Source organism: Hyperoodon ampullatus (genome assembly GCF_949752795.1).
Source record: "Hyperoodon ampullatus genome assembly, chromosome: 10".
Lineage (NCBI taxonomy): Eukaryota > Metazoa > Chordata > Mammalia > Artiodactyla > Ziphiidae > Hyperoodon > Hyperoodon ampullatus.
Genome location: NC_136923.1, coordinates 65,448,215 through 65,461,924, shown reverse-complemented (window position 1 = coordinate 65,461,924; position 13,710 = coordinate 65,448,215). Strand labels below are relative to the sequence as shown.

The 13,710-nt window shown below is 44.8% G+C and overlaps 1 protein-coding gene across 1 annotated transcript; it reads left to right on the top strand.

Annotated features, from left to right (window-relative positions):
* The first annotated feature begins 1,080 nt into the window (after window positions 1-1,080).
* On the top strand, window positions 1,081-5,310 carry LOC307059710 (HLA class II histocompatibility antigen, DM alpha chain). The gene is made up of 5 exons (XM_079713881.1): window positions 1,081-1,197; window positions 2,401-2,685; window positions 4,111-4,389; window positions 4,615-4,743; window positions 5,085-5,310. Exons 1-5 carry the CDS (start codon window positions 1,110-1,112, stop codon window positions 5,087-5,089), a joined length of 786 nt encoding a protein of 261 aa, XP_079570007.1. The 5' UTR covers window positions 1,081-1,109; the 3' UTR covers window positions 5,090-5,310.
* The last annotated feature ends 8,400 nt before the right edge of the window (window positions 5,311-13,710 follow it).

The window sequence follows — 13,710 nt, the reverse complement described above, 5'->3', positions numbered from 1 at the left end:
GCTTGGCAAAAAAACCCCAAAAAACAAAAACACCCTCCTTGTGGCATAACAGAGCCTATGTGATCTGGCTCTTGCCTAAATTTCTAGCTCATCTTAAATCAACTATACCCCAATCAAAATTTAAAAAATAAATAAAAAGTGAGTAATTCCTCAAAAAAATTTTTTTTCTTAGCTCATCTTGACACCCCACCCCCACCCCCTGCCCGTTACCAAACAGGGAAACGTGAGCACCCTCCAAACGTTCATGCCCAACTATACAGAGGTCTGCAAAGAAAGGAGCTCTGAATGCCTTTGACCTTCACCCATTTGCCTACCCCTTGCCCTGGAAGGCTTTTCTCTTCTCTCCCATTCTGCTGGTCTAACTGTTTTTCCTTCAAGACTCTTAGTAGCCTTCCTGATTACATCCCACCTATTTCTCCATCCTCATGAAATTACTACTTCCAAAACACACTTGACATGGTCTTATTTGAATGTTACATTGTATGTAATTATTTATTCAGTGACCACCCCCACTCCCCCCAACTTAGACTCTAAACTCTTTGAAAGCAGGAATATGCATTATTCATCTTGGTATTTCTAGCCCTGGACCTAACGCTTGTTACATTTTCAGTCTATTTCTGCAGAAGGAAGAGAGCTAAAGCCTGAAGGAGAATAAATTTTGTGAGAAAGAGGAGGGGGCTTGGGAGGTAGAAGACAGGGTCTGAAGAGCCCTGGGGGGTTACCATGGGAAGATGAACTTCCCCAGTTTATTATTCGGCCACAGGGTGGTGCTGCTCAGAAGAGTCCCTTGGTGGGGTTACAGGCTGAGGCTGACTGCCAGATACTAAAGAGGGATCCCCACCAGGTGGCAGACATTCCTCCACTGCCTCCCCAACCCATCTACAGCCTCTAGGCTGGCCTGGTAAAAGAACCAAGTCCTAAGAAGGTTGCTCGCTACTGGTCTCTCCCCAGCGACCGATGACGTCAAACCCTACACTTTCTGTGATTGGCTTAGCCTGAATGACAAGGGCAGTTATGGGAAGTGAGCTGGAGAAACATGATCTGGGAAGGAATCTGGGGACCTGGGTCAGCCGTCTGGTAGCTCCAAGCCCACTGCGAGGTGTGAAGATATGGATCATGAGCTGAGCCAGGGAGCTGCGCTGCTACGGCTGCTACCCCTTCTGTGGCTGCTGCCCCAGTCCTGGACTGCCCCTGAAGGTATGGCAGTACCTCCCCTTTACTTCCATCCTGACTGGGGTAGAACCTAGGGAGCCGGGGCATTTGAAAGCCGTGAAAGTGCTTTGTAAGTGGTGAAAGTATTATGAGAGAGTGGAAACGATAGCAGAATTGGGAAAGAGAGCTATACTATGGATGGATGGCAAACAATGCCGGATGTAGGTTTCATTGAATGAATGTAGGTTTCATTGAAGACAATCTCTTGAAGCAGAGATTATTATATCCACTTTCCAGATGAAGGAAATGAGACTCAGAGTTTAAGTAACTTGTGGAAGTTCACCCCGTTGGAAAGTGGTAGAGCTGGGATTTGAGCAAAACAAATGTTATTTCCACTGTTCCTACTTAGGAGTCTACTCTGCACTCTGTCATCAATTCACCTTATGATTCTTGAAAAATCTCTTAACTTTATTGGTCCTTAGTTCCTTCTTTGAAAAAGATGGGGCAGAATGGAAGAAGAATCTGGAAGACCCCTCTTACTCAATCATTCTGTGTATTGGGTTTTGAGTAGAAGATTTCCTCCTGGCTGGGGAGATTCCTGCCAGGAGCTTCAAAGAATTAGAGATTATTTCCTGCAGCTGTGGTGCCATTCCCCCAGTCCTACCTTTGCAGGGTCTGCAGGGTTGAGGGAGGGGAAGGTATTTTCAGAGAGGCCTGGTGCCAACAAAGTGGCTGAAAAGAAGCCTGGAGAGTGGTTTTTCAGTCTGCCATGTGTGTCTGGGGCTGGGATGGGGCAGTGCCATCTATGGCTTAGGGAGGCCACCACCATTCCTTCACATATCCACGTGAAGACTGGGAACCCATCCAGGCCCTTCACAAGTCAATAGGATGGCCTCCTGGGAATCAGGCAAAGGTGGAGACCTTTGGGAGGATGTAACCCTATGCCAGGATGCATGGCTTGTTGAGCAGAATGCAGGTTAGATTTCAGCCGCCACTTACCTCTTTGGCTGGGTGCCTTTAGGCACAAAGATACAATCAACATTGTGATTCTGAATTACTTGTTACAACTTTAGACGGTTGGCCTTTTTATGCGCTGGGTAAGTTTAGCGAGATCCCGTAATTTCTTTTCTGCTCCCACTGGGAGGCAACCCACCTCTCCCCCCTCTACCTGAAGCAGGCCTTGCTGTTTTCTAAGCTAAAGAGGAGGTGACTCCCACCTCCTTGGACGCCACTCTGTCTCTTTTGCAGCTCCTACTCCAGGGTGGAGGGATGAGCTGCAAAACCACACGTTCCTGCACACAATGTACTGCCAGAACTGGAGTCCCAACGTGGGGCTCTCCGAAGCCTACAACGAGGACCAGCTTTTCTCCTTCGACTTTTCCCAGAATATCCGAGTGCCTCGCCTGCCTGAATTTGCTGACTGGGCTCACAAGCCTCAAGATACTTCCAACATTTTCTTTGACAAAGCCTTCTGCCGGGCGATCGTCGAGGAAATTGGCCCAGAGCTTGACAGGCAAATTCCAGTGTCTAGAGGTCAGGGGTTTTTTTGGGCGGTGGGCTGCCCTCTTAACCTCATGATACACTGAATTACTCCCCTTCTCACCAGCTCCCCATCTCTCCTGCTTTCTGGTTCTCTCCTTGGATATTGATTTTTCTACCACCCATGATCTGTACTCTGTTTTTGTTGTGGGGCAGAAGAAAAGTCCCTGGGATGTAGTAGGCATTCAAAACCATGGAACTTAATGAATTCAACAGAGACCAACTGCTGCCTACTTAGTATTAGGGCTTGTGTTCCGATGCTCAGCAAGATGGAGGGGAGAATAGAAGCATCTGATGATGTGTCTACATTTTATTTTATTTTACTTTTTTTTTCAAAAAAATTTGATTTTATTAGGAAATGCTGATGGATCATAGTAGAAGAAAGCCCCAGCTGAGGTAGTGAAATGGTACTAACTGCCTTGGTAAACTAGGCTTAACTACATGGGTTAATCAAGCTCTGTTAATGATTATTTATTTTATTATTCTACCATATTTGTTTGAGCATCATAATGTGTCTTTTTATTGAAGTATAGTTGATACACAATGCTGTGCCAATCTCTGCAGCACAGCAAAGTGAGCCAGACATACACATACATACATTCCTTTATCCCAGGAAATTGGATATAGTTCCCCGTGCCACACAGCAGGACCTTATTGTCCATCCATTCTAAACATAACAGTTTGCAATCATAATGTATTTTTAATGTACATTTGCCAAGATTTAAACTACAATACCATATCAAAACTGAGTTGACATTAATTGGATGATGAGGTAAATTTTAAAAAAGTATGGGAGTGATCAGGATGTCTTTCAAATATATCCAAACATATAGTTCCTTGAAACTACCGTTAAAATTAGTATTTTCAATTTTTTTTACTGATTAGTTCTTTTTTTTTTGGTGGTGGTATTTATCTTTATTTTCTTAAATTTAACTTTTATTTTATATTAGAATATAGTTGATTTACAATGTTGTGTTAGTTTCAGGGGCACAACAAAGTGATTCAGTTATACATATGTCCATTCTTTCTCAGATTCTTCTCCCATATAGGTTATTACAGAGTATCAAGTAGATTTCCCTGTGCTATACAGTAGGTCCCTGTTGATTATCGATCTTATATATAGTAGTGTGTATCTGTTCATCCCAAAGTCCTAATTAAAATGTGCCTGCATTTTAATGAGAAGACAGCGTGTGATCAGTTGCTGATGTGAGGTCCAGACAGGAAGTGCTGCAGGAAGTCAGGGTGGAGGGTCCAGAGTGGCCTGGCTCTGGTCCAGGTCTGGTTCTTGCCTAGACGAAGACCTCCCTCAGAGCCCTAGCTCCCCCCGTCTCGTGTCCCCTCCGTATGCCACATCCCCTCCACACACAGGGGTCCCATCTAAGTTAGTCGCTTCTTTCCCTCACCTCAGTACCCCCACAGGGCTCCCCACCGCTGAGGTGTTCACTCTGAAGCCCCTGGAGTTTGGCAAGCCCAACACACTGGTCTGTTTCGTCAGTAACCTCTTCCCACCCACACTGACTGTGAACTGGCGGCATCATTCGGCCCCTGTGGAAGGAGCAAGGCCCACTTTTGTCTCAGCCGTCGATGGACTCACCTTCCAGGCCTTTTCTTACTTAAACTTCACACCAGCACCCTCTGATCTTTTCTCCTGCATCGTGACTCATGAGATTGACAGCTACACAGCAATCGCCTTTTGGGGTAAGACACTTCTCCATGGTAGCCTAGTTCCTTTGGGGGGCAGAAGGGGGTAGACCCACAGGAGGACTTCTTTCTCCACTGGGCCCTTGTTTATTCTGTTCTCACTCTGAGCTGACCTCAATCTTCCATGCCTCAGTTTCTCCCTTGTCATCCCAGACACCCGTGTCATTCCCCTGGGGCTCCCCAACCAGGTCTCTGGGATGACCGGCTCCCCTTTTGCTCTAGTGCCCCAGAATGCGCTGCCGTCCGATCTTCTGGAGAACGTGCTGTGCGGTGTAGCCTTTGGCCTGGGTGTGCTGGGCATCATTGTTGGCTTAGTCCTCATCATCTACTTCCGAAAACCTTGCTCAGGTGGTATGTCAGGGCATCTGGAGAGGGCATGTGTGGGGGTGCCGGGACCGACCTGTGGCCTGGGGAGCGCATACAGTGGTCCTCAGGCCCTTGGTGGGGAGGCCTGTGTTGGGCACCGTGGGACATCCTCCTGGTTGAGGTCCCCAATACACACCCAGTTCTAGGTCATGAGAATGGCTTTGCGTGGGAGAGGAGTGATGTGGGGGGCTGGAGGAAGGGTGCTTGGAGTTGATTTGGAGAGAAGGAGAGATCAACTTCTATAGGATGTGTTGCAGGCCGGAAAGGGCCTTTGGGGACGAGGAGGATCCCCCTGATGGCTTTCCTCCATCCTTCTCTCTCCTCAGGCTGACTCTTCCTGACCAGGGTCTGAAGCCAACAGCTGCAGCCATCCAAGCAAGAAATGTTCAAGTTTCTCACATCCTACCCAGGATCTCTCCTTCTCAGAGCAGGAGGCCCTGGGTCTCCCCCCGGGGTGTGTGTGTGTGTACAGGTTTCTCAGCTGGGGGCTCTGCTGTCCCTGGGCTTTTGCATCCAGGGGAACCCAGAGTGGCTTTCCTATCATGACCACATCACTGCCATGTCAAGGCAATAAATCTCATTTCTTAATATCCGTGTGGCTTCTTTTTTCACTCATGATGTTTATTTCTGGATATTTTAACTTGAGTAAGTTGTCATGTCAAATTCAACAAGCCTTAACCTGACACGTCTGCCCTCGTTAGGGAGAGAAATGGGAAAACCCCTAATTCCTCAGCTGATTCCCGTTCCCTGGTCTCAGTACAGCATGATGGCTTTTACTCCTATCAGTTTGTGCAAAATATGTGAGCAATGAAGGCAGAGCCACTTTCTGATAATCTGCTCACAAAATGGTGGAGGAAGCTGCGTGCGGGTTTTTTTGGGTCTTTTTTGCAATTTACTGTTTGTGAAAATGTTTATGCCTAGTATAGGCTGCCTTGAGGAATATATAACTGCCTTCAACCTACATCATAGCTGAGAAAACAAGAGCTCATAATGGAAAAATAAGCCTTCAGATGCTATTCTAACTCAGTCATTCCGGTTTTGTGAAAACAGTAAAATCCAAAGTTCTTGAAATGAAGTGTGAACAGCCTGGAAGGGCCCAGAATTCATGTGTCCTTTCAGACGATCTGTTCGTTGGCCTGAGTGGACCATCCAAGGAGAACTGTGATGATGCTGTCTTGGGTGGATGGTGGGGGCAGGGGGCACATGTCTGCTAGTGGTAATTTCCTTTGCATGTGCTTTGTTTCTTGCTTTTCTTGGTGTTTGGAGGAGGGGGTGGCATTGAGTTGAAGAGTGAAATTATTTTGGTATCGGTGCAAGAGTCTCTGTTCTTTGCATCATATCAGAATCTAATCTAAGGGAAAATATCCACTTCTTCCCAGGAATTGGCATCTCCTCTGAACCATCTCATTTCTAAGAGCAGCACATGTACTGGTTAAGAGTGCAGAGTCCAGGGCTTCCCTGGTGGTGCAGTGGTTGAGAATCCGCCTGCCAATGCAGGGGACACAGGTTTGATCCCTGGTCTGGGAAGATCCCACATGTCGCGGAGCAACTAAGCCCGTGTGCCACAATTACTGAGCCTGTGCTCTGGAGCCAGCGAGCCACAACTACTGAGCCCACATGACACAACTACTGAAGCCCACATGCCTAGAGCCCGTGCTCTGCAACAAGAGAAGCCACAACAATGAGAAGCCCACTCACCACAACGAAGACCCAATGCAGCCAAAAATAAATAAATAAAATAAATAAATTTATTAAAAAAAGAGTGCGGAGTCCAGAACCAAATTGCTGGGAATTCAATCGTGACTGTCAAATTTTAGCTGTGTGCCCTTGGGCAAGTTACTTAACCTTTCTGTGTCTTGGTACCATTTTCTGTAAAAGGATGATGATAACAATGGTGCCCACCTTAATAAGGTTGTTGTGAGGCTTAAATAAATTAACATCTTGTAGAATGCTTAGAACAGCGTTTGGCATGTAGAAAAGGTGCTCAGTAATTTAGCGAGGATTTTCACTGGGGAATTTAGCAGCATCATTAACTTTTTTTCTGGAAACTACTTTGAATCTACCTTCAAGTATTGTATGTTCTCCCTTTGAGATGTTTTTCTTTTCTTTTCACTTTACCATTCTATATCTGTCTCATTGCTTTCTAGTTCTTCCTGATTTCTCTCTCTCCATTTTCCAACTTATCCAGAAACTTCCTGCCAGTCAAGCCTTAAAACTGCTTTTATTTATTTATTGGTTGCCCTGCACAGCTTGTGGGATCTTATTTCCCCGATAAGGGATTAAACCCAGGCGTTCAGCAGTGAAAGCGCAGTGGTCCTAACCACTGGACCACCAGGGAAGTCTCAAAACTGCTTTTATTATGCTGTGTGACCTTAGACAAGTCACACACCCTCTCTGGGCCTCAAATTCCTCATCTGTAAAATGATGGGCTTAGGTTAGATGCTCTCTATCAAGCATTCTATAATACTGTCACTTATAATACTCAGGAAGCCTTCCAGATCCTCTCTCGTCTGGTGTCCCCCCTTTAATAAAAAAAAAAAAATAGTGCCTCCTCTTCCATGAATCTGTTCCTAATACTCCAGCCCTGACTGACCTTGACTGAACTCGGAATTCCAAGACTTGGCACACTCAACCCAGACCTTGCTCTCAGTGCTATGCTGCCTTGGTTTATGTGTTAGTTTTTTTTTTCATACAACTACTTTGTAATATCAGTGATTCAGGGATCATAAACAGTTTACACTCCCACCAACAGAGCAAGGTCGTTCTCACTTTCCTTTATTGTCACTAACACTTGAAATTATTTGACTTTCAAATGTTGGCGATACAGTGGGTGTCAAGTGGTCTCACGTTTTTTTGCTTTAAAAATTTTTTTTTAAATTTTAATTTAATTTTATTTTTTTAAGCAGATATTCGTTTTAAATTATTTATTTATTTATTTATGGCTGTGTTGGGTCTTCGTTTCTGTGTGAGGGCTTTCTCCAGTTGCGGCAAGCGGGGGCCACTCTTCATCGCGGTGCGCGGGCCTCTCACTATCGTGGCCTCTCTTGTTGCGGAGCACAGGCTCCAGACACACAGGCTCAGTAATTGTGGCTCACGGGCCCAGTTGCTCCGTGGCATGTGGGACCTTCCCAGACTAGGGCTCGAACCTGTGTCTCCTGCATCGGCAGGCAGATTCTTAACCACTGCGCCACCAAGGAAGCCCCCAAATTTTTATTTTTTAACATCTTTATTGGAGTATAATTGCTTTACAATGGTGTGTTAGTTTCTGCTTTATAACAAATTGTATCAGCTATACATATACATATATCCCCATATCCCCTCCCTCTTGTGTTTCCCTCCCACCCTTCCTATCCCACCCCTCTAGGTGGTCACAAAGCACCGAGCTGATCTCCCTGTGCTATGCGGCTGCTTCCCACTAGCTATCTATTTTACATTTGGTAGTATATATAAGTCCATGCCACTCTCTCACTTCATCCCAGCTTACCCTTCCCCCTCCCCGTAGGGGCAGGACAGGAATAAAGATGCAGACGTTGAGAATGGACTTAACTTGCCTTTCTCTCCTTGCTAGTGAGGCTGGACATCGTCTTATACGTTTATCTCTCTGTGAATTGCTGATTCATATCTTTTATCTATCTTAAATATGTCTTTTTCTTGTGAATGTATGGGGGTTTCTGAAATACTTTATATAGCAATCCTATGTCAGTATAAATACTGCAAGTGCCTTCTTCCACTTTGCTGCTCATCAGTTAAATTTGTATGCGGTTCTTTCCCCAAATAGAATGATTTCATTTTGACAGTCAAAACCCATATGGTTTGTGTTTTCATAACCTTAAGAAATCCTTTCGAACCCCAAGGCAGTAACGTTACAATTTTTGCTGGAACATAAAGTGATAAGGGGAGTCTCCATTTTCTCAATGAGAATATTTTAAAAGATTTTTGACCAAGTTCAAAATTTAAAGTTTTAGGTATATAGAAGTTATAGGCAAATAGTCAAATGTCTGCTAACTGCCTTTATTTAGTTACTAACTCACAAATTTAAAATCACATATTTTATAACATAATATTTTAATGTAGGCAGATTGCTGTTTCCACTTTTCATAAAACAATTTTTATTCTAATTCTTGTGTATTTATTTGTGATTATGCTAATGACTTCTAAATTCTTTGATTTATTTAAAAAACAAACCCATTTATTTAAACTAAAAAACCCACCAAAACCAGTTTGTTCATTTCTCCTACCTGCCCACCCCTCCCTGGCAGTCTCTGGCAACCACGAAACTGTTCTGTTTTCTGTTTCTATAAGCTTGGTTGTTTTTTCGTTTGCGTTTGCTTGTTTGTTTGTTTATAAATTTCTTTATTTATTTTTGGCTGCATTGGGTCTTCATTGCTGCACGCGGGCTTTTTCTAGTTGCGGCGAGCGGGGGCTACTCTTCGTTGAGGTGTGTGGGCTTCTCACTGCGGTGGCTTCTCTCTGTGGAGCACAGGCTCTAGGCGCGCAGGCTTCAGTAGCTGTGGCATACGGGCTTAGTAGTTGTGGCTTGCGGGCTCTAGAGCACAGGCTCAGTAGTTGTGACGCACAGGCTTAGTTGCTCCGCGGCATGTGGGATCTTCCCGGACCAGGACTTAGACCAGTGCCCCCTGCGTTGGCAGGCGGATTCTTAACCACCGTGCCACCGGGGAAGTCCCCGTTTGTTTGTTTGTTTTAGATTCCACATATAAGAGAGATTATACAGTATTTTTCTTTCTCTGACTTATTTCACTTCCCATAATGCCCTCGAGGTCCATCCATGTTTTTGCAAATGGCAAGACTTCATTCTTTTTTATGGCTGAATAATATTCCATTGTATGTATACACCACGATTTCTTTTTTTTTTTTTAGTACGCGGGCCTCTCACTGCTGTGGCCCCTCCCGTTGCGGAGCACAGGCTCCGGACACGCAGGCTCAGTGGCCATGGCTCATGGGCCCAGCTGCTCCACAGCATGTGGGATCCTCCCGGGCCGGGGCACGAACCCGTGTCCCCTGCATCGGCAGGCGGACGCTCAACCACTGCGCCACCAGGGAAGCCCCACCACGATTTATTTATGCATTGATGGATAATTAGATTGTTTCCATATTTATAGAGATATTATTATACTATAGAAATATAGTAAATAATGCTTCAGTGAAAATGGGTGCATGTATTTTTTGAGTTAGTGTTTTTGCTTTCTTTGGGTAAATACCCAGAAGTGGAATTGCTAGATCACATAATAGTTCAATTTTTAATTTTTTGAGGAACCTCCGTACTGTTGGTGAATCCTTATGCAATGTTGGTAGGAATGTAAATTGGTGCAGCCACTGTGGAAAACAGTATGGAGGTTCCTCATGTATTTATTAATTGAAATCATTTTAGGATAATGTATCTTCTCCAAACGGCTTTGAGAGAGTGGCCATAACTTGGAAAGAAAAAAAACTTAAGGGCTTATATAGAAGGTAATTCTCTCTTTTCTGATGAATAATTTTAGGTAAAAAAGCTTTGCCTTATATCTGGCCATATATGATATTTCACTGTGCTTTCTTCTATTAGGGTTATTGTTCTCCTTTCACAGTTAGATCTTTATTGATCTGGAGTTTTTCCATATGGTATGAGTATGTTTACAACTTTCTTTTTCTCCAAACACTAAATTGATTTTAATGCCATGTATCAAATATTTGATTTATTCCCAGGAATTTTATGCCAAATTCCCCCATATGCATGGATTTGTCTCTGGATTATTCAGTTCAGTTGGTTTGTCAGTTCCTGTGTCCACTTAATCACATTTAAATTATTAGGGTTTTTTTGTGTTTTAATATTTGGTAGGGCTAGTTTCCATTTCTTTGCCACCTCACCTCCCAGAAAACCACATTTTTCTCTTCTTTATCAAAATTGTCTAAGATTCTTATGGACTTTATTATCATGTACATTATAGAATCAGCTTGTCAAGTTCTCCCCAAATTCTGCTATGATTTTGGTTAGAGCTATGGGGGGAAAGTGACTTCTTCATTATGTTAGGATGCCTAATCCATGAATATGGTATGTCTCTTCACTTCTTAAGGTCTTCATTTATGTACTTTAATATAAAGCTTTCCTTTTTTTCCTAGAAAGTTTTTATACTTTTGTATGTTAATTTCTAAATATATTTGGTTTAAAATTCCTATTATAAATGGCTGACAATTTTCAATTAGTTTCTAACTGATTATTAAGATATTATTATACTATAGAATTTAGAATCAAGTCATGGTGCTATTACTTGTTATCTGGGTAAAGCTGGGCAGTCACTAACCTCCCTCTGCCTCCATTTTCTCATAGTTAAAATGGGGAGGTAATAACATGATTCAAGAGTTGTGGTGGCAAATCAGGTAAAATATCTGCTAGTAGTTCAAGTAATCTGGCTGCAGGATAGAAGGAGGTTGAACTAGTTACAGCAACTGTAGCTCAAAGGTCAGGGTCTAGAGCAGTGAATCCTAACAGAGAAGAAGGAGAGCGAGGAGAGGAGAGGTGGGAGGTGGGTGGGGGTGAAGTTGGACAGACTGGGAAGTCATGTAATCCTGATAGGGTGCAGAAGTGTGTAGTTTTGAAAAGACATTGAAGGAAGTCACAAATGTGGTCTCATGCTCTTGGTTTTCAATTACAAGTGATGGACAAGTTGAACAATTTTTGAGTTTATAAAATGGAGGCTTGAGTTAAAACCATCTGTCCAGGACTTCCCTCGTGGTGCAGTGGTTAAGAATCCACCTGCCAATGCAGGGGTCACGGGTTTGAGCCCTGGTCCGGGAAGATCCCACATGCCTTGGAGCAACTAAGCCTGTGTGCCACAGCTTCTGAGCCTGCGCTCTAGAGCCCATGAGCCACAACTACTAAGCTCGCGTGCTGCAACTACTGAAGCCTGCGTGCCTAGAGCCCGTGCTTCACAAAAAGGAGAAGCCACTGCAATGAGAAGCTCGCGCACCGCAACAAAGAGCAGCCCCCACTGGTCGCAACTAGAGAAAGCCCATGCGCAGCAACGAAGGCCCAACGCAGCCAAAAATAAATAAAATAAAATAAATAAATTTATATATATATAAAAAACCACACTATCCGTCCAGAAGAGGAACCTGTGAACATACAGGGAGGGACGTTAGGAAGGACCTAGAAGAGATTTTTTATTATGGCCATACTCTCGAAAAAGCATAAGACCACATTCCTGACTTCTTTCAAGGTGCCAATGATGTCATTGTAGTTCATTTTTGTTTTTGTCAGTGCAGGTAGCTGGTAGACCCCCAACAGCACCTTATAACATTGCCCAACTCATGTGGTTATATGCCAGGACCAGGATGCCAACTGCCTTCCTCCTCTCCAACACGGATCCAGCCCACTTCCAGTCCCCCTCAATGGAGAGGACTTCCTGTCCACCAAACACACACAATGTCTTCTCTTTTCTCTTTTAAGTCCACTGGCCTGATTGCTTACTTGCATTAACATAAACTCTTCTCTTTCTAGATGTTTCTTCTCACTCCCCAACCGAGCTGTAAGTGAATGACATGGGAACGGAGCCCACATCTCTTAGCTCTTGGGAGTCCCTGTAATGCTTTGCAGGTAAACACCATGGTCAGTCCACTTCTGGCCTATGGTGGCCAGCTTAGCAGAAGAGGCAGCAGGCAAGGAGGGGACTCACTCTCTGGGCCCTTGTGTAGTGGCAGTAAAAGAGGGACAGCATATGGGAAGCTGCCTGGGGTTCCCCAACTTCAGTCCTGGGTGTTACATAAATAGTTATCCAATCACCAACAATGCACAGGACAGTTGAAACATTCTTTGGGGTTGACTAGAAGTGGGGAACAGAGCTATGTCTGTAACAACAACAACAACAACAACAAAAGTAGGGTTAGGAGGAAGAGGGGAAGGAAGAAACCACTTCGCTGAGCACAGGTCTCTGGGTTTTCCTGTCCAGTTTGATTCTAAAAATCACCCTCAGTCTTCTCATTAGTAGAGAAGTGAAATTGTCTACATTTCCTGCTGCTGCCTTATGGAAGGTTTCACATCTCCTTTGGCTGCCCAAGCAGAGAGCCAGACATGAGAGGGAGCTTGCTGAGCCTCAGGGAGCTGGCGGAGGGCCACACAGGCCCTCTTGTGTGGAAAGCATTCCTGTGCCAGGCGGGCTTTGGGGACCTTGGAAAGGATCCCAAGACCTGGTTCCTGAGATTAGGTTCACTGCCTACCTGGAGGGAGGAGGAGAGACGTAAGGGGGGAGTGAGCGTGTGTGAAGGAGAATTCACAGTTTTGAGACTGTCAAAAGAAAAAGTGGAAGAGACACGGGTTCTAAGAGCAGGAGGAACTCTGAGCATCAGAAAGATAAGACTCAGAAGGATTGGGGTGGCTTTTCCCTTTTTCCTTTTCTCAGCGGAGGCCTCCACGAGTTACATTTACTTGGGTCATCTCAGTCCCAGGATGTAGTGAGTGTGTGGGCACACTCAAGTGTGTGTGTGTGTACCTCGAGACCTGGGGTGTGAATCTTTGGATCTGTTTTCCAAACTGTAAAATGAGGACCATTAACAGGTCTTTTTTTTTTTTTTTTTTTTGCAGTACGCGGGCCTCTCACTGCTGTGGCCTCTCCCGCCGCGGAGCACAGGCTCCAGACGCGCAGGCTCAGCGGCCATGGCTCACGGGCCCAGCCGCTCCGCGGCATGTGGGATCTTCCCTCACCAGGGCACGAACCCGTGTCCCCTGCATCGGCAGGCAGACTCTCAACCACTGAGCCACCAGGGAAGCCCAACAGGTCTTTTAAGATTAAATGAGATAGCATGTAAAGGATTGACTTAGCATAGTATCTGTCACAAAGTAGCTTAACAAATTTTGGACTCCCCCTCCTCCATTTTCTGCCCATTCAACACCCTTAATGGTTCATTAGAGAAGTGCAAGTGTAGCAGTATAACCCAGGTGGGGCTGAGTGTATGTGTGTA

Bases quoted from the DNA above. Each gene is read 5' to 3' on its own strand.
- LOC307059710 (XM_079713881.1), top strand. From the start codon at position 1,110: ATGGATCATGAGCTGAGCCAGGGAGCTGCGCTGCTACGGCTGCTACCC. The intron at 2,686-4,110 runs GTCAGGGGTTTT...GTACCCCCACAG, and splicing joins GCAAATTCCAGTGTCTAGAG to GGCTCCCCACCGCTGAGGTG. The intron at 4,390-4,614 runs GTAAGACACTTC...CTTTTGCTCTAG, and splicing joins CACAGCAATCGCCTTTTGGG to TGCCCCAGAATGCGCTGCCG.